General features: G+C 45.8%; 1 protein-coding gene across 6 annotated transcripts in view; it reads left to right on the plus strand.

Annotated features, from left to right (window-relative positions):
• Nucleotides 1-26225, plus strand: part of LMF1 (lipase maturation factor 1) — a 234178-nt gene that overhangs the window by 150 nt on the left and 207803 nt on the right. For 5 of the 6 annotated variants that reach the window (XR_010885826.1, XR_010885827.1, XM_067306327.1 and 2 more), the window contains exon 2: nucleotides 10474-10783. Coding sequence is in view for 4 of the 6 variants with exons in the window: in XM_067306327.1 (XP_067162428.1) it covers nucleotides 10768-10783 (16 nt within the window). In the remaining 2 variants the exon portion in view is untranslated. Of the gene's footprint in view, nucleotides 1-9010; nucleotides 9027-10473; nucleotides 10784-26225 lie in introns of those variants that run through there. The other variant, XM_067306326.1, reaches the window with a different exon arrangement.

Genomic DNA, 26225 nt, shown 5'->3' on the forward strand with positions numbered 1-26225 from the left:
GGCGGGAGGGAGCCGCGGCCCCCCCGGCCCGGCCCGGCCCCGAGCCGCCCCCGGGGCGGCGGTGCCGAGCGCCTTCTGGGGACCGGCGGGGCTGGGTGTCCCCTCCTGGCCCCCCCCCCGCCACCCGCCGTGCGCTCGGGGGTCGCGGCGCTGCGGCCGGGCCCGGGAGGGGACGTGGCTGTGGTGCCAGAGGGCCCTGCCCGCGTTTTGCCGCTTCCCCTGAGGTGCAAGCGGGCACCTGTTTGCAAGCCCAAAGCTCGAGGGGATGGACGAGGCGTGGGACTGAAAGAGCCTCTGATCTCCCCACCCTTCCTTCGCTGCTGGGGCTGGGGCTCCCGGGCCAAGCGAGCGGCTGAGGGCGGTGTCGGGCGACGACCAGACCGCCCGTGTCGGTGCAGGTCGAAGGAGGTTTGACCACCGTCACGAGGCCTCTATCTGCTGTCAGAGCCTGCATCTGGTGCTCCTCTTTCTGCAAGATCGCTTTTGTGAACATCTTGTGCAAAAGGGAGACTCGGCGTCTTAGGAGATGCTGAACATCTCCCGCTCCTGCACCTAGGCCCGCCGAGCAGTTGCTGGCAGAGGCAGCCAGGCCCTAACGTTGACCTTCTTTAACGCAAAATGATTAATGGTGGAACCAGTTTCCAGCTGTGGCTTTGCTCGTTTGGCTCTTGCTTTGGCAAGAAACGCTGCGAGCGGTGCTCGGAGCCCACTGGTGTTCTGCTTAAAAAAATATTCACAGTGAAACTTAAAATGACATGTAACACGCTATGTTACAAATTCTAAACTTGCCCCAGATTTGTCCACAAAATCGTTAGGATTTGTAGGCTGCCAGCCTGCTTAGATTGTTTTGCATCAAAACCATGTAGAAGTTGTAGTTTTGTATGGTTTTGACACGTGCTCTGTTTCTAGTTTGGTTTCGGCTCTTGGAGAAATGCGGGGTTATGACTCTTTCAGTCAAAATGAAAGTGATTTTGATATTCCCCCATGTGTAAATCCAGACTGCTGAGTTTCCCATAGCTCAGTTTGCCATTTCCTTATGGAAAACTGATTAGCGTTCTCCACTGTGTGTTCTGGGGAGGCTGCTGCTTTCTGATCATTGACATGGGGTTATAAATATACTGTGCCCTGAACTAAATACTGTCTGGTTCTGCATGAGCTGTGAAGAGGCTCCTTTATGCTGGGCACCCAGAAGAGTTTGAGAGGCAGTGCGTTGGGACAGAAGATGCAACACTCAATCAGACTGGAGATAAATGCAGCGGATGGTGGAGCTGGTGATGCCAAAGGAGGTGGGGAGAGATCTGTAGTAGAGAAAACTAGCTCAGACACTTGGGGGTGTGAGGCCAGGAGAGTGGATCAGTCTCAGCAGTCACATCAGGGAGAGAAAGGGTGAGATAACAAGTCATCAGGGCTGTAGGATGGTGGTGTGGGAAGGACTGATGGGGGAGGTGGGAAGGGGCCAGGTGGTGGCTGGAGGGATCGGACTTGGTAAGGGGCTGATGAGACAGAGGACAGCAAAGAGCAAGTTAGATGAATGGGGCTGTCTGGTGAGTAGGAGACTTGGTTCAGGACTACAAGAGCAGTATGAAGAGAGGAAGCATCAAATTCGGGGTCGGGTGAGTTACAGCAGGGAAGCAACTGAACCTAACAGACTGCATGGAGGGAGGGGGAAAGAGCATGCGTAAACCAGCAGATGAAACTGAAATGGCAGGCTGGTGAGTGGACGTGTGTTGACGGCAAATAGAGGGAGAAGAAATGGCAGACAGAGTAGGGAAGCCCAGATGTGCTTCCATGGTCTGTGGCAGGGAAACCATTTTCAGAGATGTATCTGCAGAGGAAGGGCTTTGGGTATAAGGGGCTGGAAGGAGCAGGGTGGGAAGGTGGCTCTAATCTTAATCATGGAAGGAGTACCAGAGAAGAAAAGTTCACCTGCTTGTTATTGCAACTGCTGTTTGATTGCAATCAGGTAACAGTGATTTCAGCTGTTTGTACTGGTTGTGTAAGAGCCAAGTGACCCTAAGCCAGAAGCCTGGCCTAGATTTGAGACAGGTCAAATTCCAGTTGTGACCGTCACTTCCAGTAGCGTCGGGGCTCCAGCTCTGATCCCAGCATGGAGGAGATGCCGCGCAGCCTACAACCGATGAGCTTGCGGAGGGGAAACTAATTGGCATCTCTTTGAGACAGAGAGATTGTAAACAGGCAGATTCCTAACTGCTGCCAGAAGTCTGTCAAAGGCTGCAGAGCCCTGACATGGCTGTAAGGGTGGGATGCTCTCGAGGGAAGGTAGGTTGCCTTTTGATCTCCTTTGTGAGCCTGAGTTTAACAACAGCAGAAAACAATTTGAAGCCTCTGTGCCAAACAACTCGTCAGGCCTCTTTTCTGAGGATGGAACCATTTACTTTGACAGATTTTTTTTTTTTTTTTTTTTTTCCCCCAGCCGCGGCTATTCTGCACACACCGAGTCTCAGGCTTGCTGAGGAAACGGTTGATGCCGTTGTGACAGTTTGGCATTCCTCAGTCGTGGGATGTTTTTCCCCCTTCTTTCATTTCACCCTTTTAAACATAATCCTTTCGTTCCTGCTGTGTTAAGAAACAAATCCTCCAGGGAGACCGCTTGCTAAAATGTGAAGGAAAGTGGTCACTCCCTGACGATTACAGCTCCTGCCTTTTCATGCAGCTGCGTGAATTGAAAGCTCCTTCCCCCTCATGAGTGGAAGGGGAGGGATGGGAGAGTGAAGGACCCTCCTGGGTTAGCAGAGAGAAGCATGATGTGGGGTGTGTAGTGATGTTGAGATTAGGGACAGAATTGCGAAGCGTGATTTGGGGGCCTGTCACCTCCTTCCTCCCTGCTGCTCCAGTCCTCTTTTATTGCTGGGTGCTAGTCCAGGAGATGCTTTCCCTCTGGATCTTCCTCTCCGCAAGGAGGACATGCAGAGCAAGGCAGGTGTGAGGTGTCCTGCTTTGTCCCCTCCTTGCTCCCCCACCCCTGTTTGATAGTAACAGCTCTCCCCTTCTATTTTTTGAAGGGGGTTTCCAGAAGCAGCTAGGGCCTGGGAAGTCCCTGGCAAAGTGACTGTTGTCTGAGAAGCAGGTTAGAGATGGGAAGATGTGAAAGGATCTGATGATCTGTGGAGCCCAGTGGTCAAAACCACCTGCTGCTTGCAGGAATGGGAAGGAAGGGGAAGATAGGTCTGAGCTGAAAACGTTCAGGGAGGCTTACTCTTTGCGTTAGGGCTATGCCAATGGGGTTCTCCTACTTGAGTGTGAAGGTACATGAAGACATGCATGTTCAGTACATTTCTATTTTTAATAGTAACTAGTGTGGTGCAGTTGCAAATTAGGTGATGCTGAAGTTGTTATAGCTGACAGCAGTCTGGGACATTATCAGATCTAGGGCCTCTCTCCACTGAGGTCTTCTCACTTCAAATAAATGTGGGCAAACCAAGTGGTGAAACACTTTCAAAGCAGGAGATGAGTGTGAAGTAAAACAGAATACAGCCTAGACTTTGGGGCAGACAATGTTTATGTATGTTCTGCCCGGTGCACTGCTGACCAGACCTCTTGCTCTGTTTCTGTAGAGGCATTTTCATCCAGTACTGGTATGCCTGTTAAAGAGAATTGTCTTGGAGACTTCCACTGCTAGGACCTGTCACTCAGTGGCTAATTGCAATCTCTAATATAGTAATTTGTGGGAAAGGGAGACTTGGGGAAACGCAGTTCTGAGTTTTGAGGGCTTTCCATCCTGGTCTTGAAGTGTATGTTTGTCCTTTATGGCAGTGATTGCCATTTGGTAAATACAGAAACATGGGTCTTTTTGGAAGTGCTGTTGCAGGTAAATAGGTTATTGCTAGTCCCAAAGTTCTTAACAACAAATGTGCATTATTTGATCCCTTTACCCTCCTTCTAAATCATTTTTGAGAAGTGCCCTTTCTGGATAATTAATTGAACTTCTACATCTGGAATCTGATGGCAGTAAATAGATACCACCTTTCCCAATTTCAGCCATGCGTCGTGGAGTGCTTTGAAATAAACACTTTTATGTAAATCCAGTTTATCTTCCTTCTCCCTTTGTATTGTTTAATAGCAGTATTTTCTTTCCCCAGAGCTAGGACTACGGGAGGTTCAGGCTGCTGCTTCCGAATTCTGAAATCTAAAGCCTCCTCCCGGGAGTTCGACTTCCTGTAGGTTCCTGACTCTCCCCTTGTGTCCTTCCTCCTCTTTTCCTTTGCCATCTCCCCTGCTTTGCCCCTTCTCTTCCCTTAAGAGGCTCACAGTAGCTTTCAGATTGCCTGGTCAGGGTTATAGTGTATCTTCTGACATTTTCTTTCTCCCCTGAAAGGTTTTCATTTCAGCGCGGTGCTTGTTAGCAAGTCTGCGAAACAAAGGCAGTATGTTAGCACTGTGTCCTCCTAGCACGCTACATGCCCCCCGTTTCACTCCGCAAGAAAGAGCTGCGCAAGCGAGACAGAAGCATGGTTGGTACTGAACAAAGCACTTTCGCTGCAGGAAGATAAATTAATAGCAAGCGCTGATAGTTTCAGGGAGATGGTAACAAGAACCGAGAAGGAGAGGCTCTGTCTCCCGGTCTGCCGCTTGCCTGGAGTTGGTGTGGACTAGAGGGAGCTTTTCAGCGTGCTGTAAGTTGGGCTGCCAGGACCTGGGTCCTGTGGTGGAACTTCTTAGCAGTGCCACAGCCCAGCCTTGTATTTGCTTTCATGCTATTTCAAACAAAGAGACAATGGGGAGATAAGCGCTTAAAAAAACCCCAAACACATCCACCCGAGAGTCTTTAGCTTTGCTGTTAATGACAATAAAAACAGCAACAAAAAAAGTTAAGAACAGACTGTACTTTGTGTTTATTGATGTTGGTAAGCTTTCGTGATGGAAAGGTGGTGCTTGGTTTCACTCTGGCTCTTTGCTCAGTGCTAAGGTGCTGTTGCTTTTGTGCTGCAGAACTTTTCAGGGAATTTATCAATCGAAAACATTTTTCATTCATTTCTCTAATAATAATTATAAGACCTTGAACATTCTACCCCCTTCTCCTTTTTAGTAATAAAAGCTCAATTTTGCCCTACCTTAGCTTGCCGGCATCCAGCATAGGGCCTTTTCTGAATGCCTTGTTGGGTCAAAGGTGCACTTGATATATGGCTCCAGGCAGACTTTGTTTTGTGTGTGCAAAATGTAGTTTGGTTTTCATGCTGAGCTCTGTGCTCTTGGTTCATTTCTTCTTGTGGTTTGGGCTTTAAGTAAAAGTTAAGACTTTTTTAATGGGGGGGGGGGGGAAGCCATATGACCGGAAAGTTTTGGATTTCACATCTTTAAATCTTTACAGAGCATGAAGAATGGGATTCTCTCATTCTCTTACCATGACAGGCTGAGCCTGGGCTGGGGGAAAGGAACTGAGGTGACAGGGCAATGTGGATAGACCAAATCATTTCAGATGAGCGATTCTTATGTTGCATGCTCCAGTTGTGTTTATTGGTAGCATGTGGGTTTGAACAAGGAATGCGTTCAGTTTGGGGGGAGAGAGGAGGCTGAGAGGGGAAGGAGAAGGTGGAGGGGGGAGTTAATGGAAAAGTACAGTAAAGCACCTTCTGAGGTGAGAATAAGTAGTGAAGGTCTATTAGCAGTTGATGACAATTTACATGTATTACTTATGTAAAGCTCCGCTCGCATCAGGTAGGGGAGCGTGTTCCCATGTGAGCTGTCAAAGGTTCTGTCTGCCTCTTGAGTGGGAGGGAGCATGGGAGTCGCTGAAGCTGAATTTTGAATCTGCAAAGGAGTGAATCGTCTGAAGAACGGCAAAGTGCTTCAAGTGGAAACAAGAGATGGGATGGGCTGAAGATACCCACATCCAGGAGGTTTTGGTTTTAAAAAAAAAAAAAAAAAAAAAGTCCAGGCAATGAGCAGGGCGATGGGGGGAAAAATGGCAGGTTTTTGTGCCAGGAGCGGAGACTTTGAGGTATGTCCAGGTGTGCTGGGAGTCCACAGGGGATGTCCCTGGACTGGGAGCCCGCAGCGGTGGGCTCACCCCTGTCCTCGCATAGTTTCCATCAGTGAGGTAGGAAGGGATAACTTTGGGAGAACTTCAGCTTCTGCATCCTCATTGGAAAAGCATTTTCTGAACTGTTGAAAAAGCTCCCTTCTCAGCGCCTCTTATGCTTTGTTTTTACAAGATGATACCAGAAAGCGAGAGCCAGCACAGTCTGAGGGGTCTGGCCTGTTAAAGTGAAAGGTAGGAGCTGGTGTTAGTGACTCTGGATCAGGCTCTTTGTCCGCTTGCCCCATCCTGCACGTCCGTGCAGGTGGGGCGTGTGCCGTAGGAGCTCTGCAGCGTGGTGCTTGCACTGAGCTCAAGGGTAGCAGAGTGCCAGTGGAGGCAAGCTGCCTAGTGCATGGGAATCTTGTTCTGCAAGTGCTTGCGCAGTTCCTGAAGGAAAAATAAATCTCGAGCTGACAAGAGATGCTGATGAATGCATTGCCCGAGGCTTGCAAATTCAGGAGCTGGGTTCACTGAGGAGCGAGAAAGCCTCTCTCGAGCGGGGTGCACAGTCCTGCAGCTCCGCTCGTCACAGAGGCACTGCCCTCGCCTCCATCGCTGTTAGCGCGAGGATGCTGGCTGCCAGTTTGGACGCTTTTTTGCCTCTAGAGATGAGAATACCCTTGGGCTCATGTGAACCTTGCAAATGCCCAGGAGCACAGCTTTCCGAGGGTTTGGAGAGGGTTTGGAGAGGCTGAGACGGAAGCAGCGAAGTGCTGTCGCTGGAGCAGGCTCTGTGCCTGCGACCCCGGGGACTGCTTGCTGTAAGGCCTGGTTGGACTGGAGCGTGCTGGGGAGCTGGGTCCTCCCCAGCATTGACGGGCTCTTTAACCAGGGAGTTCTGGTTAATATAACAAAATTGCCAGGAAGAAGCTAGAGGACAAATAAGAGAAGCTGTTAACCTTGCCCCGTGCCCCAGCGGTGCGGTGAGCGTGCTAGCGAGTGCCCGAGATGGAAGCAATCTCGTCTGACCATGTTTACCTGAAGGGAGTGGGAAGATGGAGAGTGGAAAATCCCCAAATACGAGGCCAAAGGGAGAGAGGTTTCCGAATAGGGGTTAAGGAAGAGGAACGAAAGCACAGGCTTTGGGGGCAAAAGGGACTTTTCTTTCTGACTAAGCCAAGATCAAAGGGAAGATTCCTGGAGGAGGGAGCCGGATCTGTGTCTTGGACAATTTAAGGATACTGTTTCTAGAGGGGGGGGTCTGGAGAGAGTAAACAGACAAAGCTGACACACAACTTTTTGCCCTGGGTCTGTGTATCACCTGTGTTGCTGAAATCGTTTGCAGAACCTGTCTTAGCTTCAGCTGTTGCCTGTGTCTGTGTGGGCAAACTGGGAACCGCTGCCTGCAGGCAGAGCCTCTGGAAGGGATGCGCTTAAGGTGGCATCTTGGAGACAAGGTCCAAAAGGTTTAGCAGAGGGGTTTCCAAAAAGCGGGCGCCGTGTGTGGGATTCGCGCTCCAAGGGTGCCCCAGCAGCTCCTGCGGCAGCGCCCGGGTTTTGCTGCGATGGGAGAGCTGGCGGCCGGCGTGGACCCGGCAGCCGGGCAGTGTCCAGGAGAGGGAGCTGGCTCAGGGCTGTGCCAGCGCGGCTCGGAGATGCCGGCCGCCCGCGAGCGCTGCGCAGCGCCGCTCCGACGCGGGTGCCCATGGCTTGGGAGGGCGGACAACAGCTTCAGATGTGGGTGGAACGTGAAGGGTCTGTTTTGGATTAGATGAGTTTTTCATCAAATTAGGACTGTTGCTGGTGGCGTTTCGCTGTGAAATCGTTACACGCGAAATAGCAGGAATTCAGCATCGTAGGGAAAATCTGTGTTCTGAGAGAAGACCACTTTGGAGCCCAAGCTGTATGATCTTGCGATGTGCGGTTCATGCCAACTTATAATGCAGTCTTTGCTGCTTTTAAACTTAAAAAGGCTGTACAGTATTTTGTACATACAGTGTGTACTTTTCTTCAATTGCTATAGTTTGTTTTTCCTAATTTACCCTTTCCTTGTTTATCTTGCATACCGTGCAGGGGTCTAATTTACATTTTTAGAAAAAAAAATGCTTAGCAGTTATGGGTTGAGGCAGCAATTTCTGTAGCATTTAGAGGGGAATTTGATTAGCACTTTTGGAAAACTGTGCAGCAAATTGCAGTGCTAATCAAGGAGAATCAGGCCATGTAGTTTTAAGGCAGAGTTGAGTTTTTTATTTATTTATTTTTTTAACCAAAAATGAAGATATTAAGCTGTCTGAAGCTTGAAAATATTGTATTTCTGCTGGTTTCGTGTATCAGGTTTTCTGATTACACAGTTTTACTGGACAGAGTATTGGTAGAAAAAATGTATTCTCTAAAATATAAAACATTTAATTTGCTGTCCAAAACTGACTCTTCAGTGTTGTGACCAGTTTTCCTCTTGTCTCTGCCTGTCTGTAATTGAATAAAAAGTTCTCGTCTTTATCAGTTTGAGTGAAATCCTTCACTGTGTATCAAAGACAAAAGGAAAAAGAACCAACCGATTAAAACCCCGACTGACCATGTTAGCAGTGTGGTTCAGGATCTGTTGAAATCAATGGGAATCCGCTCAGGGACCTCAGACATGCATTAGATTGTGCAATTTAGTGTTGGTTTTAAATTGAGAACAAAATACATGCCGTGTGCAAAGAGGTGGCCTAAGTGTTAAGTGGATTAACTGAAATCCCCTGGAGACCTTTGTGTGTGTTTGGGGAGAATGGGACATCTATTTATTTATTTATTTATTTTCCTGGGTTTGCAAACTTTTGCTCATCAGTCTGAACTTCAAAGAAATGGGAATCCAGGCCTGAGCTCAAGATACAGTTTCACACTTGCAACCAGTGTCGCCCATGAAGGATGCCAACCACATGAACACCAAAATTCTTGTTTGCTGAATGGCAGTATTGAGATAAGGAAGGAAACAGATTTGATCATTAACTAAGGAGGAGTGGAAGGAGACAAACTGGCTTTTTGCAAGACTTCTGATATTGCTGTGAGTGACGTGGCTAGTGTTTGGATAATGTTTGAAATGTGTAAGTTAGTTGCTGGGAGCAAAATGTATGGAGCCTAATCAGGAAATGTTGGCCTTCATCATTTTTCTGAGAAATGGAGATTACTGCAGTTACAAATTGCAAATTGGTAACTGGAGGAGATTCCTAAAATATGAGATAATCCCTACAAACTGACCAACTTTCTCTGTAGAACATCAAATTCTAGGTCTATAATCTGTAATTAAATTGCTTATATGCTGTTAAAAAAAGCATCTGGCTGTTCTAAGATTGTCCAGTGCAAGAGCGTAGCTACTATAAATGAGAGAGCTGTAGTGACATGTAAAAAGTAGCAATTTAGGGCACAGGAAAATATTAAGTCTTTGTATTTCCAACCTACCAGGATGTGAGAGGATCCAGAAGGTCAACCCATAACATAACTGCTGTCTTGTCCAACTGGAATGCGTAACCGTTAACCATTGCACTGCCAGAAGAGCGAGGGCTTCTTTGGCACCACTCTTGAATACTGCATATGAGTTTATGCTGTTTCATTAGCAATATTTTGAAATATTAAATATGTTCACTATGAGGAAAAGTTCTAATACTTGATATCTACACAGATAGCGTTATATGCAAGTGGGGATATGTTGTCCTCTAAAGTTGGAGCATAATATTGCAGGTACAGCTGTCTGTCTGTCATGGGTTATTTGTGCTGGGAGCAGCAGATACTGTAAATTACTGCCAACAGCATTCATGATGGAGTTGTTGTCCGTTTGCACAGTAAAGTGTTCTGTGTGGCAGAAAGAGGGGTGCAGAAGTGCAGCTGTTGCTTTGCTGCCACAGAGCAGAAGGGAGTTGCCTCTTCTGGCTGCTTAAATTGTGCTCCCCAGTCTCTGCGCCTAACTGAGAATTTCCCTCTTGGTGTCTCTTCTTCAAACACTTTTTGTAGAAAGCAAATCCGATCTGAATCTTGAGAAATAGTTTCACTCTTGCTCTGCAGTGTAATTAGGATGTTTTCCTCATCGCGTTAGGAGATGAATAGTGTATGTGACTAACCTAGGGTCATGCGGAGAGTCTGAGAGAACTGGACTGACCCTCTTGTTTCTATATTGGGTTAGGTTGCTCCGTTGCAGGGAGCTTTTCCCAGAAGTTTGTTGTTGAGTTTGTCCGCAGCAAGTGACCTGTCCCTTACAGCAGTTGAGGAGAAAATTATATCTCAAAACAGCCTCTGTGCCATTTCCTGGTGTGAGGGCAGATGGCATTTATAGAATTCCCATGCCTTCCATGTCACAGTTGATAGAAATGACTGTCTTGTATTTTCATAGAGATGACGACATGTGTGAATAAATTCCTTCCCAAGGCATGAATATACTTGTGTAACGCTGGACTCAAAACATGTACTTCTGCCTGGATAATTTGTAATACTCTTTTTTTCCCCTTGTTTTCCTCTAGTTGTGGCCTTCCTCGTGGCTTACCATCAAAACAAGCAGCTGATAGGAGAAAAGGGGCTGCTCCCGTGTAAACTGTACCTGCAGAATGTCAAAAGATACTTCAAAGGGAAGATAAGTCTGGATGCGCTGAGCTATGCCCCAACGATCATCTGGTTTCTGGACTGGTCAGACATGGACAGCATCTTGGACTATCTCTCTGGCTTTGGCCTGGCAACTTCAGCCTTTGTATTGGTAACTGGATGTGCAAACATGATCCTCATGGCCGTCCTGTGGATTCTCTACCTCTCGCTTGTCAATGTTGGACAGATCTGGTAGGTTAACAATCTCTCTGCTTTGATTTCCTCCGTAATGTCTTGCTGTTCATTGTGTACATTGAATTTCTAGTTCCTTGAGGTTGGTAGTCTGGTAAGCAGTGATATAGGCATGTCAGAGAAGGAACATATTTGGCAAAGGAGTGTTTCACTTGTAGGTTATGGGCATAACCCACTCTTTCCTGAGACACCTGTCCCAATTTGCCTCCTTTCCAGTGAAAGTGGGATCAGCTGTGTAACGTATTGAGCTACACGCCATCCCTGCTGTGGAGTACCTTCCCTTATGGCTCTTGCAAGAGGATTCCCCTAATAATTACCTTTGAGCTGGTTTATTGATTTCCAGTTCTGTCCCGAAGACAGCCAGAGCACTGGAGATGAGTACATAAAGCCTGTGGGAAACGGGAAAGGGAAAACAGTGAGTGTCTGTATGGTTTGCTCGTATCGGGGAAAGGCAGCAGTACAAATGCAGGCTAGAAAAGCCTCGTCAGTGCCCCAAACGGAAGAAAGGCTTTAGCTGGGCCTCGCACCTTTTAAGGCCCCAAATATGCTGATTAAGAGAGGATGAGCCTTTAGGAAATCAGACTTCATTAGTTTACCTCTTAGGTACCTGTGCATCACTCTGCTGGTAGCAGAGATGATGCAAGTAACTTTGGGGATGGAAAAGGCCATGCCAGGAAGCAGTACCCAAACTGTGGCAGGTGGGGACAAGCAGTATTGCTGTGTCACTGGGATGTTCTGCTCTAGTGTTCTGGCTCTACAATATGTGACAGGAGGCCTTCCCTGCGGATGGGCTCAGTGATTTTAATTTTAAGGATTTGCATGTTTTCGAGCAGTGCTGCGTCTTGTACTGTCCCATTCATTCTTCTCCTACTCCAGATGGTATGTAAGTGGGTGAATGATAACAGTTTCAGATCTCTGAAAAGCTCTGTTCTCTGAGCTCTTAACTCAGTGGGAAATTAAAACTCTGAAAGAAAGCCACAACATTTGAAAAATAACTCGGTTGATAGCTTTCTGTTGCCCATTCTCGAGTTATTCTAAAATCACTTGTCTTTTTTCTAGGCCTTTTATGTTACCAGGCAAGAATTAAAGTGTCTTCCTGCTCTCATTTCCAGAGACATAGGAGTTTGGGTCATTGTAGTAGCAAAATTTAGATGCATTGCTTGACTTCTTTCTGTTTGCCTTTGTGTAAAATAAACAAAAGCATTTTTAAAGCTGCAGGATCTTGTAGCTGGAAGCTGGACCTGTATTGGCTTCAGATTTGATCTAGCTTGCTCCTGAAGGAGTGGGCTAATTAAGAAATTACCATGATAGACCTGCTTCTTTAGTACCCGTAAGGCACTCTGGAGTTTTCAATGTACTGGTGCCACGGTTGTAGCAGTATTACTGTGTCATCATAGTTTTGATGGAAGAAGTGACCAGAATGTGTTCTTCATGTCTTGCTGGACAGTTGTGCTTTCTGTGCTTCTCATCTGCTCCCAACTGCTTTTTCTAGTAAAAAGCATGCTGAAAGCAGAGATGTGACCTCTTCTCTGCAGGTGTTGGAGGAGGTAACATTCCTGCAGAACTCTTGAGCTTTTGCCAAAAGAAATCCAGTTGTGCCCATTTAACTCTTTCTCTGAGTGGCTGCTTTGTCTTCTTCCAAGTCTTTAAGGGAGAGGCAAAGGAAAGGGGGGTAGAGAGGGGAAACTTCTACTCGTACACTGAGCTGCCACCAGCAGACTGTGTCCAAATGTCTCTTCCTGAGTGCATGTAGTGGGCTTAGCAACTCACGGCCGAGCTGCAGGTTTCTTTGCAACTCTGAAGACGATGACTCGGCCAACAGGAATGCAAAGAGAGCACAGAGTTTGCATTTGGTGGATGCTGTGTTTGAAAGGAATTGCCTCTTGATTTTTGAAATAAGGCCATTTCTCCCCCTTCACTGCTTCAAATTTGGAATTTAAAAGTTATGTTGTCACAAGGAAGTAACTTATGGCATATAGTAGTAGCCTGCGAAGAGGATGGGACAGGTTCTTCTGGAGGGGAAAGGGTGAGAGGAAAAAAAGGTGGGAGGATAAGAGGCGTTGCCTCAATTTCATCTCTTAGTTGTGGCATCAAATATATTAAACAGGAAATTAGGTTCTTCATGTAAAGGGGCGGGGGAAGAGAATCAAAGCAACCCAGCACTGCAGTTCATTCAGCCGTGGTTGCATTTTTCATTAGATCCTCTGAAATGGGTCACTGGGTGGTCAAAACCATATTATTATTGTGCATACACTGTGACATTCAATTCCATGGAGAAGGGGATGCTGGGTGGCTAGGTGCTTACGGTGCAAATAAAAGGCAGGAGGGAGAAAAGGGGGAATTAACTAATTTCTCACCATCCTCCAAAGAATTCTGGTGGCACTAGATACGAACTGAGGGTACCTGAAATCTCATGAATTCTGCCGCCGATCATGAGTGAATGGTGGCAGCATTGGCCTTAAAACTCCCTTTCCACACTGATTTGTAGAAGGGGATTATCTTAAGGTGTCTTGGGGAGGTTGCATGCTCATACAGGCATCTCTCCACGTGTCTAGGACAGCCGATGGTCTGTCTTAATGTTCCTCTGCAGCCTGGAGGTGCCAACTCCTGCAAGAGAGCACTGCTGGGCTGAGCATGGACCCAGGGGCTCATCCAGTCTATCAAATCCTTTGCAATTGTTGATTGGGAAACCAGTTCAAGGAAGATATGGGATGCTGAGGAGAAAGAGTTATCTTTTGTAGGCCAGTGAGGAACAATTTATTCCTTTATCGCCTTTTTCTTCTATTTTAATTTTAAATGTTTCTATTTGTTTTGGGCTGGAGTTTCCAAATACCAGGCGATGCTGAAGGAGTGAGTCTTTCAACTGCTGTCCAGCTGGCTTGGGCTCAGAGTCAGAGGAAGCTTCAGAAGAGTAAAGTGTCTCTTTTGAAAGGCAGGACACTGACTGCCGGCTCCCGATACCGCCGACTGCCACCTCTTTGAGCCACAGCAGCTGGGGAAAATGCTCTGTGCCGGGGGGAGCACTGAGCCTTGCTGCAACAGCACAGCAAGAAAAGAGTTAAAGGTCTTTGAGGGTATTAAAACCCCTTAATTTGGTAAAAATGAAACATGATTTAAAACCCATAGGGAGAAAGATGCCAGACTGGATGGCAAAGGAAGCTGGTTAATGACTGTGGGAAAGGGGAGGTTGGGGGTGAATGAGGCGACTGGTGTCTGAGCACTTGCGGGGGCAGCATCTTCGGGGGAAACGGCAGGTCTCAGCCTAATTGCGGGAGGATGGAGCTGCTCTTTTGGGCTGTGCCTGGTCCTTTTAAGGCAGTTGGATTTGAAAAGCTTGTATGTCGCTGGGGTTACGCAGGGAAGAAGGCAGCTCCTGGAGCCAGCTGATGCGAGCCCTTTGTGACGGATTCCTCAGGGTGAGGGTTACTGTAAGGAACTTTGGGAACTTAAAATCCTGAAAACTGGGGCCACGATGTTGTCCTGGACCTAAATCCTCAACTTTGCCAGTCTGCTGTCAGCTCTGCCAAAGCGCGGGTAGATTGTCTGGGATAAGATGTACTGGGGTTGAACTAGGCTAGCTTTTGGAGAGTGGCATGTTAATTTTGGTACCTGTGAAACGTGGGGCCAAGATTGGCTTTGTCAAACTTAAAAGTGGAATTCACAGGGAAGCTTCTGCAATTCTGGGCCCTCTGTTCCCAAAGCATCTGTGATATTCAGGTTCTTTTCAGATGAAATCTGGACACGTTCCCTGCGTCACAGGGCATACGTATAATGGTGCCACGCTCACATCGCAAGCTGAGAATGTCTGCGTCTTAAAATACTTTTTTTTTTTTCCCCCCCTCTGCCATTTTGAACTTTTCCTTTTGAAATAGAAGGAGGCTGTCAAAAAGCCAAAAAACTGCCAGTGCACAAAAGAATATTTAAAACCTGACCCATAGGCTGGGTAAAGAGCCGAATCTTTATTGTTAATTTTAGCCTTGATTTTTTTTTTTCTCTCTTCACTTTTGCAAAGTATCTCTAATTTGAGTAAAATAGTAGTAAAAAGCAGTCCCAGCCTGACTATAATGGAAGCTATTTAAGGAAGCTAGAGATCCTTGAAAAGATTTTGTGGGAACTCCTCATACTTCAGTGTCCCTTTTTGTATACTACAAGTCCTACTTGTCTCGATTCTGTCATTAGAAGAACGATGCTGCTTCTCAGGTCAAATATGAATGTTCCTGCCTTTCTCCCTGCTTCTTCCCTCCTGAGTATTCATATTGTATTACATTTGAACAAGAATGCAAAAAGTTGCCCCCTTACTTAAAAGCAAAAATACTTTCTGAGCTTGTTGCAGGTGACCTCATGAAACCTCCATTTGTGATTTATTCCCTGCCATTTCCGCCGGGACATGTGTATGCAGACCTGGACCATCAGCAGCAGAGGTCCTTTGTCAGGACAAGCTCTCTGTGAGAGGCATTCTAGCAGAAGTTGACTTTTTTTTTTTGTATCAGAACAACTAATGCACTTCCAAAGTGAATTCATAATTCTGGAATAAAATCACTTTTATCCCAGAGCAAGGTGCCCCCAGAGAGCTATTACGTTTTCTTATATAAACAAACTTTTAAGCTACTCTGCCACTGATCTCCTGTTTCTTCTTCTGTTGTTTCCTCATTGAACCCCCTTGACATTTTCAAATATCGTCTGAAAACCCTCTCCTTTCTCTTGGCTATTGTGCTGCTTCATTTTACAAAATATATTGTCCACTGTTGGAGAGCATTCGAGGGTACAGTTTGCAACACTTGATACAAAAGCTAGAATTGTGGTTTTTTTAAATCCCGTTGCCTTTTTCTTTCACAATTAAGATTCTGGTGTGGTAACAAGAACTCAAGGGAATAGGTTAAACAAGCCAATAAATAAAACGTTATAGCATGAGGTGGCCACCACATTCTTTTCAGTGTGTTCTTCCCTTGTGGAAAATGTTGGTGGAGCTACTGCAAACAGGTATTTAGGATAAATTAAGACTAAGCAGCACAGCCTTTTTCTACATGGAAAACCGAGCTGTGCTTCACTACCGTACCACCCCGAGGCTGTTGGTGAATACCATTTGAATTGCGCTCACGTGCCCTTTGAAGCCACTGGGCCCAGGTGGTTTCCAAAAAGTTGCAGATGCTGTAGCACTTAGCTAGAATACAGAAGAGGACATGCCTGTCTTTCTGGCTCCAAATGTCTTCTGTTTTTTTCATGTTTAGCTGATTGAACGTAATATTAATGGCCTTTGACTTTAATATTAAAGGACTTATTAGAGGGACAGGCATACTGCAGGTCGTGAAAGCATGTCTCTGAGGCATGTAATTTAATTGCAGTTAAATTACCATCCTTAGAAGTTCCTTTACAATAGAGAAAGAAGAAAGACTTCTATGTCACAGAGGTTTTGTGGTTTATAAGTCTCGTTAAAAACCACTTGACCTATGCAGGACTTTAATCACAGTCTTCTGTCTGCTAGCAGATGAACTGGTGAATGGCTCGGGCTGAACTCCATTAAATGCTAGGGGGCTGATGAGATGCTCAGGGCTGTGTTTTCGCTCTCCAGGAGGGCTTTAGCAGCCATTAAATGGACCATTTCCCCATGTTCTTTCTTCTTACGTTCTATAATTCTTTTTTCTCCCATCTAAAGGTCCTGGGTTTTTGTCTAGTGTCATCTCATCAAAGAAAGGTTAGAAACAGATCTCTTCTGAATTTCTTATTCCAGCTTGCAAATCGGGCGGTGTGTGAATTGTGGACTAGGTTTAGCAAACTTTTTTCCTAATTTCAAGTGTGCAAGTTTGCGACTGTCCATGACAAGGGCACAGTGCTCGTGGAGATCCCTTTTAGCCGTAAGCTGGGTACCTAGTGTGACGTGCAGAATACAGAATCATCCTTTGAGACTCCAGCAAACCAGAGCCGCCTCGAGTGTGAATGAATGTCTCCACGTGGGCTTGGTGCATATGAGCTAATGCGCCTTTTATTCCCTAGTACAGGTAATTCAGCAAGACTTTCTTGACTGCCCTGAGCCAGTAAACACTAAAAGATCGTGAGCTGTGCAAGCAGGGAATAGAAACCTGTGTCCTGAGTTTCCCCGATGTGCTTGAATCGCTTGGGGAGTTCACTGAGACCTCGGTGTACAGCCAGGAACTGATGCGTCGGGCTGTACTTGCTGTGTGACTTTGGCAGGCTCTTTGGTTAGCTTATGTCCTGCTTTATCTGCCTGTCTAGAGGGTGATACAAGGGTGGTACTGAAAGACTGTAGGGCCTAATTAATATTGCCCCTTCAGATATTAATGTTTGAAATACAAGTAAAAATTGTTATTGGACGTGCATCTAGCATGTTGTTTTGCATAAAAAAGAAAAAAGGTTTTTATTTGAATCACATTAAGATAACAAATATCACCTTGACGTGTATGCTAAATTGGAGTCATTTGAAGTTTGTTATGGGCTTTGCAAATAATCCTCTTGCAAATAACCCTTTTCGCAACCTGACTTTATTTTTCCAGCTCTCTAAAGTATCCAAACAACAACAAGAAAACGTAGAATATCTTATTCCTTTATCTGGCCCTTGCCTTGGCAATAAACCTCAGGAATTTCTTTGTTATTGTGGATCACAGTCTCACATCCCTTCTGCTCTGAACTTGCCTCCCTCTTTCCCCAGAAAGAAAAGATTATCTCTGGAAACGTAAACCAAAAGCTGAAGGATCTCAGGGGGTCATCCTTCCTGTAGAGGAAGCTGCTTTTTGGCACTTCCTACTCATACAGAAGAGAGGGAGCATATCAGTTTCAAAGAATGCTGCGAGCAGACATGAGCAGTTGATATGACATATTAATGAAAACAAAGATTAATACCATGTGACACTGTTGCCTCGCAGTACAACTGGGAACTAATGAGGCTAATGAAAACCGTATTTTTGTTTGAGAGATTAAAATTTAATCACGGTTGATGTCAGAAATGAATCATTTAATGTCCCCCCCCCCCAGCGTGTTTAAGGTTTGCCCTCCCCACCCTAGGCTGGCTTTTAATTTAGCAACCGTCCTTTAGCGAGGATAACCCCTTGCTTTCTGCTGGCCTGGCATTTGGCATAGCTGGACTCCAGGTCTCTTCAGGCTAACATGGAGAAGTAATCTCAGGGTTGACTGCCCTTCCTTAGTCCCTCGGACCTGTAAATGCATGTTCCTGGGCTTTTTAAGCAGGCAAGAAGGAGCAAAGAACATAGTTTCCATAGGGAATCCAAGGAGATGTGAGTGCCTTCCTGCCCACCTTCTTTAAAAACCTTGGTTTGTGAGCGTGGAGCGGATTGAAGGCTAGGTGGAGATGAATTGGGTTAAGAAGCCAGGTCTAGTTATGACATGAATTTTGGAAGATCTGCACGAGCTGTTGGTAAAGGAAGAGCTGCCAAATGCCTTCCTAACAGTTGGTGGCTGGAGCAGTGAGGAAGGCTGTCGGGTTGCAGCTTGCATCAGGTCTCGTCGTTGCCTGCTCCCGTGGACGTATTCTTGGGGAAGAACTGACCCATAGCAAGTCTAACGTGCCATTGAGAGAAAATATGAAAACCAGCAGAAGTGGCTTTGATAAAACTGCACGCCAGCGTTTCTTGAGCAATTGCAGAATGGGAAATTGCAGCAGTGCTGATGAGGCTATTGATTTTTGAAGCAAGTAGTGCCCCTAAGATTAATGCCATCTGAATGATGTGAGTGCTTGCAAGAGCTTAATACATTAAAAAGGGGGGAAATTAAAGAGGAATTTAAATCTTTTAAATTGGTTCTACTTATTGTTTTGATTTACTGTAATTACTAGTTCTGCTTCACTCAATAGTACTTTTGGAGGATTTGGATTTTTTTAAATTTAAATCTGTTCTAAGATAGGCAAAGGTCTACTAAAACCGTTAATTCGCCATGTATGAAAGAGACTGTATCTCTGTCTACACTAGAAGACTGTCATGTCTAGGATCCCCTTAAGCTGTCTGTGGCGGCCGTAGGGTTATGTCCGTATTGCCGGGTGCTCCAGAGGTGTTCGGGTGCTGCCTGCCGCGCCTGAGCCAGTTCTGCTGCGTGCGTCCGGCCGCCGAGCGGAGCTCCTGACCCGGCGCGTGCTCGGGGGTTAGAGGTGCACTTTGACATCGGCCAGCGAATATCCTGGCTGATAACCTTTTCTCATGTTGGTTAATCCCAGTAATAGTTTCTGTCTAAATGTCAAGACCGTTAGCTGTATGTAGCATTGGGAAAGCGTACAGTTGCTTAGCTCTGCAGAAAGCTTGACAAAATAACTTAACCTCATCGAGCTTAGTGCTTTGATAACACAGCAAATGTTAGTGAAAAGCATATAGTGATATTCTTTTCACCTCCTTCCTGCTTCCCCTGCCTCTAACTCGATTTCGTAAAAAGACCGTGTTAAAACATCAGCAGCAATTAGCCTGGAATACGGGCTAACGCAGTCGTGCAGGGAGGTGTAGGTAGTGGACAGGCAGTTAATAACACCCCACCGTTCCCTTTGCCTGCACGGTCTCTAGCTTCCAGTCACTTGTGCAAATCGCAGCCCATGAGAAAGTGAGAGCAGAGAAATTATCAGAAGATTGTGTGGTTGGTGGCATGGCTGTGCGGTGTCTGATGTACCACAGGGCTTTGCCAGACACTGAGACAAACATTTTTTAATTGCTCATTATCTGGCACGTCCAGTTGCCAGCTGTATCCAGTTTGTAGACTTCAATATTGATTCCACAGCTGAAAGATTTAAGAAAAAAATGAAAAATGTTTTTCATCTTTTTTTTTGTTTCGTTTTTTTTTTTAACTACAACTTGCCAAATAGCTTCATGCACCCAGTCTGGTCCAGCACACGTTCATGTTGCTTAACTCATCTAACTTCTCCAACAGCTGTGGTTGGAAAGAATGTTAAAGTGCTGATCGGTACAGCCGAAAAGCAATCAAGGGTTCGGGAAGTGTCCAAGCCTTGGTGGAATCCGTGTTTACTAACCTCCCTAAGGGTCTTAATCGGGAAAAATATTCTCGAGACTAGTGCTCGCTACTAGTCATGCAGGCTGTTAACTGGGCTGCGATTACTCCATAACAGCAATTACTTGCTGCGTTGAACCGTGTTACTTGAGAAATGTTCCAGGTCTGTTTGGCCGAACAGAAGTCCTGCCCTGGAGAATGCAAAACTACGAGAGCTCTCCTGGGGGAACGCTCCGTCGCAGAAAGTAGATGGAAACTTAAAGTAACTCGTGTCTTAAAGAACTTAGTGTAGAAGAAATTAGCCTGCTTTCACAGGAGCCTGCAACCCTGCTGCGGACCCTTTCATTTAATAAGGAATTACACTCAGTCTGTAGAATGGTTGGCGGGGGGGGGAGCAACCTTCGAAGAGGGATTAATTAATGCAATTTAATGATTCCCCCCCCTCCGGCATGGCTAGAATTTTACATTTTTATACAGTGCTACCTGTCAGCCTGTCGGCAGCTGAAATACAAAACCTTCCTGCTGCTGCGTCCTGACAAAAGCTGAACTCCAGCGCCTGTGTCGCACCTTCTCCCTGTGTGCGCACACGCATAACCACCAAAACGCTGTAACCGAGCCGTCCTCGCGGGCTGGGGTTTAAACACACTTGAATTGAAGCTGATCCCTTTATTTCCCATCACTACCTGTTCCCACCTGCTGTGCACGTGCTTTCGTTTGAAGGGATTTTCTCTCCAGGGAAGCGCGGTGATTTCGGCAGGTCGGGCAGCCTGGCGTGGCTGCTGCTGGACTTGGGCAGGGACGAGCAGCGGCGAAGGGACCTTGCAGCTCTTTCCGCCGCCTCCCTTTCTGCATGCTGCTCCGATTCTTGCGTTTTCTGCCTTTGATTCACAGTCCGGTTTAAGGAGCAGCTCAAAGTGGGATTCTCTAGGCTGCCATTTCAGCATCTGGTTTTGGCACTGGAAGGATTTAACCAAAGCAAACTTCATTTGAGTTTGGCAAATTTTGTAGTTGCCTAAGCCAGGGCTCATTATAACTTTTAGCTTCGGAAATGAGCACAGACAGAAAACTTGGCGAGCGCCAGGGCTTAGTTAGGTAATTCACATTTTAGATGTCTTTTAACCAAGCCTTCTTCCCTGCCTTGCAATGGGAAAATAAAATGGTGCGTTGCTGCTTCGCTGGATTAGTGCGTGGGAGCCGACGCTTGCTCAGCTGTGCAGGGCCCTGGCGGCAGTGCCCTACCACGGAGCGGCTGTACGCGGTGTACACGCGGCTGTGGGACGGGGTGTGGGTGTAGCTGAGCAGCCAGCATTGCTCCAGGAGGAAGGCTGTGCCTCATTCCTCATCTTTCTGGTCCGTTGCAGCTCTGTGCAGGCACCTATTCCAGCACCATGTGCAAAGCAAGGAGCAAACCTCATCTTTGAGCACTCTTTTTTTTTTTTTTAATGTTATCCCTGTTCCTTCCATTTAAATGTGGATGTTGTAATTACAGAGCACTGAATCCCAGTTTTTAGAGATCTGCGACCACAATAAAGTGAATCCAGAAACCAGACGAGTGGTTTCATTTACTACCATTCTAGCTTATTTCCTCCCCCCATGACCGCTGCGCAATACTAAAGGCTTGGCAGCAACTGAAACCAGCTGTCAAAAATGTTTCTTACCCCCACACTTTTAAGTTAATGATGCTCCGAAATTAATGGTGTACTGGACTAATTTTGTCATCTCATTTTGATGGACTATCAGCATTCTTGGTTTCTGGCATGTGATACTTGCCAGCTGGCTTCTTTATTTTGAGGTAGCACACTAAGGAACTGGATTCACAAGTGCAAGGTACTGTGCATTTTATTTTGTGTGTGTGTGTGTGTATATATATGTATGTATATATGTGTGTGTGTATATATGAAAGATGTTCCTTGTCCTAAAGCGTTTACAGCTTTAATTTGGTTCGTATACTGTGGTTCACTAAACAAACTTTCAGGTATGTAATCCAGGAACTTTTTAAAAGGAGCGTCATGTGCAAGGCAGCAGTGGAAGAAGTTTTCCACTTGGAGCTGGGAAGGTGTCAGCCAGCATCTTGCTTCTGGTTGTAACATTGCGTTTGAAGTGGATGTGGCCCCATGTCAGGCAGTCAAGAAGTCCCAAGCCTGAGCAGAGGTGCAGAAGATGGCCTGTTGTGCTGAAAGGCTGAAGGAGCTGAGCTTGATTAGTCTGGAGAAAAGAGAAATTGGGAGAAAGGATAATGATCTTGCAGTGCATGAAAGCAGCAGAGAGGAAGGAAATAAGCTCTTCTCTATGCTCGCTATTTCCATGTGGATAGGACAAGGAGCAATGGTTTTACATGGTGGAAAAGGAAATGCATGTTAGACATAAGAAAAAGCCTTCTAAATACAGGTATGGAGAAACACTGGATTGAGTATCTGGAGAGGGAGGTGCAGTTTCCATCAAACAAACATCTCTCAGAAATGATTTTTGTACGGTCAACCCTATCTTGTGGTGGGTGGATAGACCATGTTGATTTTTAATGTTCCTTCCAGCCTCATTTTCCATGCTTGCATGGTTTAGCCCTGTTTCCCTTAAAGCAATGCCCAGACTTATAGCAGGCAGCTCATCCGGCCTTCCCTGTCACTGAAATTTTGGAAGGAAACTCTTAACTCCATTAATTGTGTATCTGTTTAATTCCCAGCTGTGTTCTGAGGATGCTGCTGTCCCCTCGGGAGACCATCTTCTACTTTCTCCTCTCCCTGGCTGGCTACCTCAGGGAAGACATGGATTGTGTCATGTGTCTCGCTATACCTCGATTACCTTGTTATATAGCTTCTACCTCATTTCCATTTTGGAGAGATGCCGCTGTGGAAACCTTATTCAAGCAGACCTCGGAACCTTAACTTGCTGGAGAATAGAAAATGTGTCTGTACTACCCAAATATCTTTTTCCCCATCCCAAGTTATACAGCCCAGGGAATAAGTGATTTGTCATGGACATGAAAGTTGACATCTGGGTTCACTTTCTGTAGAGGATGTTCTCCGTGGAGATCAGTGAGAGAAGCTGTTAACACCATCTGCGGATTAGGGGTGTAGTAGTCAGTTATCCTGCCGGTGGAAGCCAGTGTAGTTGGAAGGATCTTGGGCACTGCCATAATGTGAGTGGTAGGTAGGGCTGGTTCTTTTTTTTCCCTGGTTATAAATACAGATGTATTTTCCTAGTGAGCATCAGTAAAGGTGAAGATAAAAGTTCCTGTGCATGTTTAATATTATTCATTACATTCTGTATAGAAGTTTGTCATGTGTTTCACAGACTTCTAAGAGGAGGAGGCGCTGCTGCAAACAGCTCTTGTGTTAAATAATCTGCGTAGCAGTGGGGTGGGCAAGTGGAGAAAGCATGGAAATTTATTGGACAAATCCGGCCAAACCCTTTTCCTAGGTTAGCATCTTAAAGAAAGAAAGGCTTCCAAAATCCTATTCTGTGGCCAAATAGAAACCACCATCGTAAGTGCTTTACACGCGAAGGAAAGGGTGTGTTTATGCAGAAAAGGGGCAGAAAAGCAACTGCCATGAGGAGTGTGAAAAGCATTCCTGGGCCCTTCCTTGGCAGCAAGGGAAACGACACGGATGTGCTTGGACCGTTAGCCAGCGGCACTGGCTGGCAATCAGGTAGTGCATCGGCCGTCTGGTGTTGACAGGGCAACAAGTCCTAACGCTGTCGGCAAACGTGCGGGCGAAAGGCTCTAGCGCGACCGCTGCGACGCGTGGCAGAGCCTTAAGCAAGCACGTTTTTTGCCTGGCCAAGGCTGATGTCTGGTGTGGACGGTTCTTCTCCCACAGGAGCTGTTGCATCCCTTGGTTGGTTATTTGCTACCTGGATCTGTGGTGTTTTTATCTGGTTTTTAAGTTCCCTGCCCGGGTCGGCTGTTCATTTGCACCTCCGTGCCGGTGGGAAACCTTCAGACCCAACTCTGCTGAACGCTCGCTCCACCCCGGGGACCCATGGTGGGAAATACTTTCATCAGAAGTGATGTAGTTTAGTGTAGTTTATACTACGTTTTGCTATCATTTTTAATTTCTGCTTTCCACAAATATGCTGGAACTAGAATTAATTGGTGTGACAATGTGATGAAAACAATTTAAGCCAAATATTTGATGATGCTTATGATTCCCAGCTGATTTTTATAGTATTTCTAAGTGTGATATGAAATTTTGCCTTTAATGACAAGTCATGGCTAATTACATTGTTTCTCCAACCAGAGAATAGAAATGACATCACCTGATTTTTATTTAATTTACAAAAGATGAGCAGAATACACACTGAGTTTGTAAAATTCCCAGTTTTGACAATGTGCAGATCAAAAGTTACTCTGTTGCAGTTTGCCAAAAAGCCAAACCCACAAAATCAAATCCATGTTTTTACTTGTCATTATCTTTTGGTAACGTTTCAAACAAACTCCAAGGCAGGCAGTAGAAAGAAAAATACTTTTTTTTTTTTTAATAAACACTTCTGTTCACTATGTATAAGCAAGGAAGAGGACTTTGAAAAGGAGGAGTGGTAATTAGGCTCCAAACTACAGTCTGGAGTCCAAGGGAATTAGGTACCTGCCTGTTTGTACCTATAAAAAAAATCCCTGCAAGAAGCCCTGCTGCTTTTATGTATTTGGACTTGGCCATTTGGTTTGGTTTCCTTGGCATTTGTATCGCAAGCTTCTTCAGAGAAATAAATTCACAAGTGTTTGCCTGTCATCACATGACAAGTTATGGAGCCTAGATTGATGTAATCAGCAACAGACACACGTCAGAAAACTTAATGTGGTTCAGAAGAATACAATATTTTATTAATTCCTCATTTGGTGTGTGTCTGTGTGTGTGTGTGTTTTAAATGAGCCTCAGGGGGTTCTTTACTTCTGCCAAGAAATAACAATAATTCGTACAAGTTCATGTTTAACTGCACCACAGCTATGGTGGAGAACGGTGAAGTTAGGTTGCCCTTAATGACAGCTATCTTTATAAAGAGCCGCTTTTATTAAGAATGTTAAAACTTAGTGTGCATTTTAAAGTTATTGCGCTCTATGTGTCAGTAGCCCTGTATGAAATTGTTGTTAAATATGTAGTAAAATATTTAGATTGATAGCTTTTATAACTATTAGAACTACATGCGCACAAATGTAAAATTTGCACACCTCAGTAGGACGTTTTCAGTAAGAGAGAGAGTCTTTCTGAACACCTTTAAAAGACTTTTTTTGGTTGTTTTTTGTGTGTGTGTGTGGGGGGGGTTCTTGTTCTTTGGTTTTGTTTTTTAGTGTAATGTAATATGCTGCAGATAATAAAGCCCTGATGTGGGACTGAAACCGTAGTGGGAGTAAAGGCTTTAGGGAAGCCTGAGTGGACGTCAGCCGTAACGATCCCGTGAATGCGCATCCAGGCTGCTGGTGCTGGGAGCTGGGTGACCATATCCATGTTCACCTTAGCTCTGCCCTTGCAGCGCCGGGCCGCTGTGCCGGGCACCGGGAGGCACCTAGCTGATTCTCGCTGGGTTATAAAGTAAGTAAAATTAATCAGACTTGTGCTGGTGGAGCTGCGGCTTTGTGTTGCAGAAAAAGGTATCAAAACAGACTTCCAGGGAACGTCGAATTTCTTAGGAATATGGATGGACCTGGGAAGTTTGAAATAAGCAGCGTGCTTCTGCAAGGTGTTGAAAAAGAATGGTATATTCAAACCTGTTAAGTTTTAGGTTTTGCTTTTAATTGGAACTGGCAATCTTGCATGAAATCACTTTGTTGTAGCTAAGGTGAAAGGAAAGTCCAATGAAGAACATCAGTTAGAAAAGCAAATTAAATGGCGCACCAAAAAGCATGGCAAACATTCACGTGAAAATGGTACAGTAAGCATGTATTGCTTTCCCTTAGACACCGAAGCTTGGCCAGAACCTAGTACATGGTACCCAACTAGCAGACTGGAGTGGTGCTAAATAGACTTTTCTGTATTAAAAAGGAGGGGGGAAAAATGAGGTACAGTTCACCTGCAGGGAGAAGTAACTTCTTGCATTTCAGCTGCCTGGGCTTCATCAAAGCGAAAGCATCCATTGAGTCCTGCGTCTTTAACAACTTTGGTATAGCCTGCTTGCGTTCTCTCTGGGAAGCACTTAGCATGCGTTGGAAACCGTAAATAAATAATCTTGCTGTGGAGCCTTGTTAAGCAGCGAGACCAACTACGTTGCTCGCTCAGGTGAGTGTCACAAGTCAGAGAGCAAGCGAGGAATTGCTCTTAACAAGGCTACCACAGCCCTGTTTTACCTGTTGTGATCGGGTTTTGTATGCGTAGTGCACGGGGATGCAAGCGGGAGCCTTCTTCAGTGATGAAGTCCGAGTTTCCCAGAAAAGCTAATGTTCTCGGTGAAGGCAAATGTTGGGAAGTGACTTTGCCTGTGACAGGAGACTGGGCCGGTTGCCTCGTCTTTCTGCGCTGTTTCCTTTGGGTATGCTGCTTTAGCATCTTTATTGAAA

Source organism: Apteryx mantelli, chromosome 16 (assembly GCF_036417845.1).
Source record: "Apteryx mantelli isolate bAptMan1 chromosome 16, bAptMan1.hap1, whole genome shotgun sequence".
NCBI classification, from domain to species: domain Eukaryota; kingdom Metazoa; phylum Chordata; class Aves; order Apterygiformes; family Apterygidae; genus Apteryx; species Apteryx mantelli.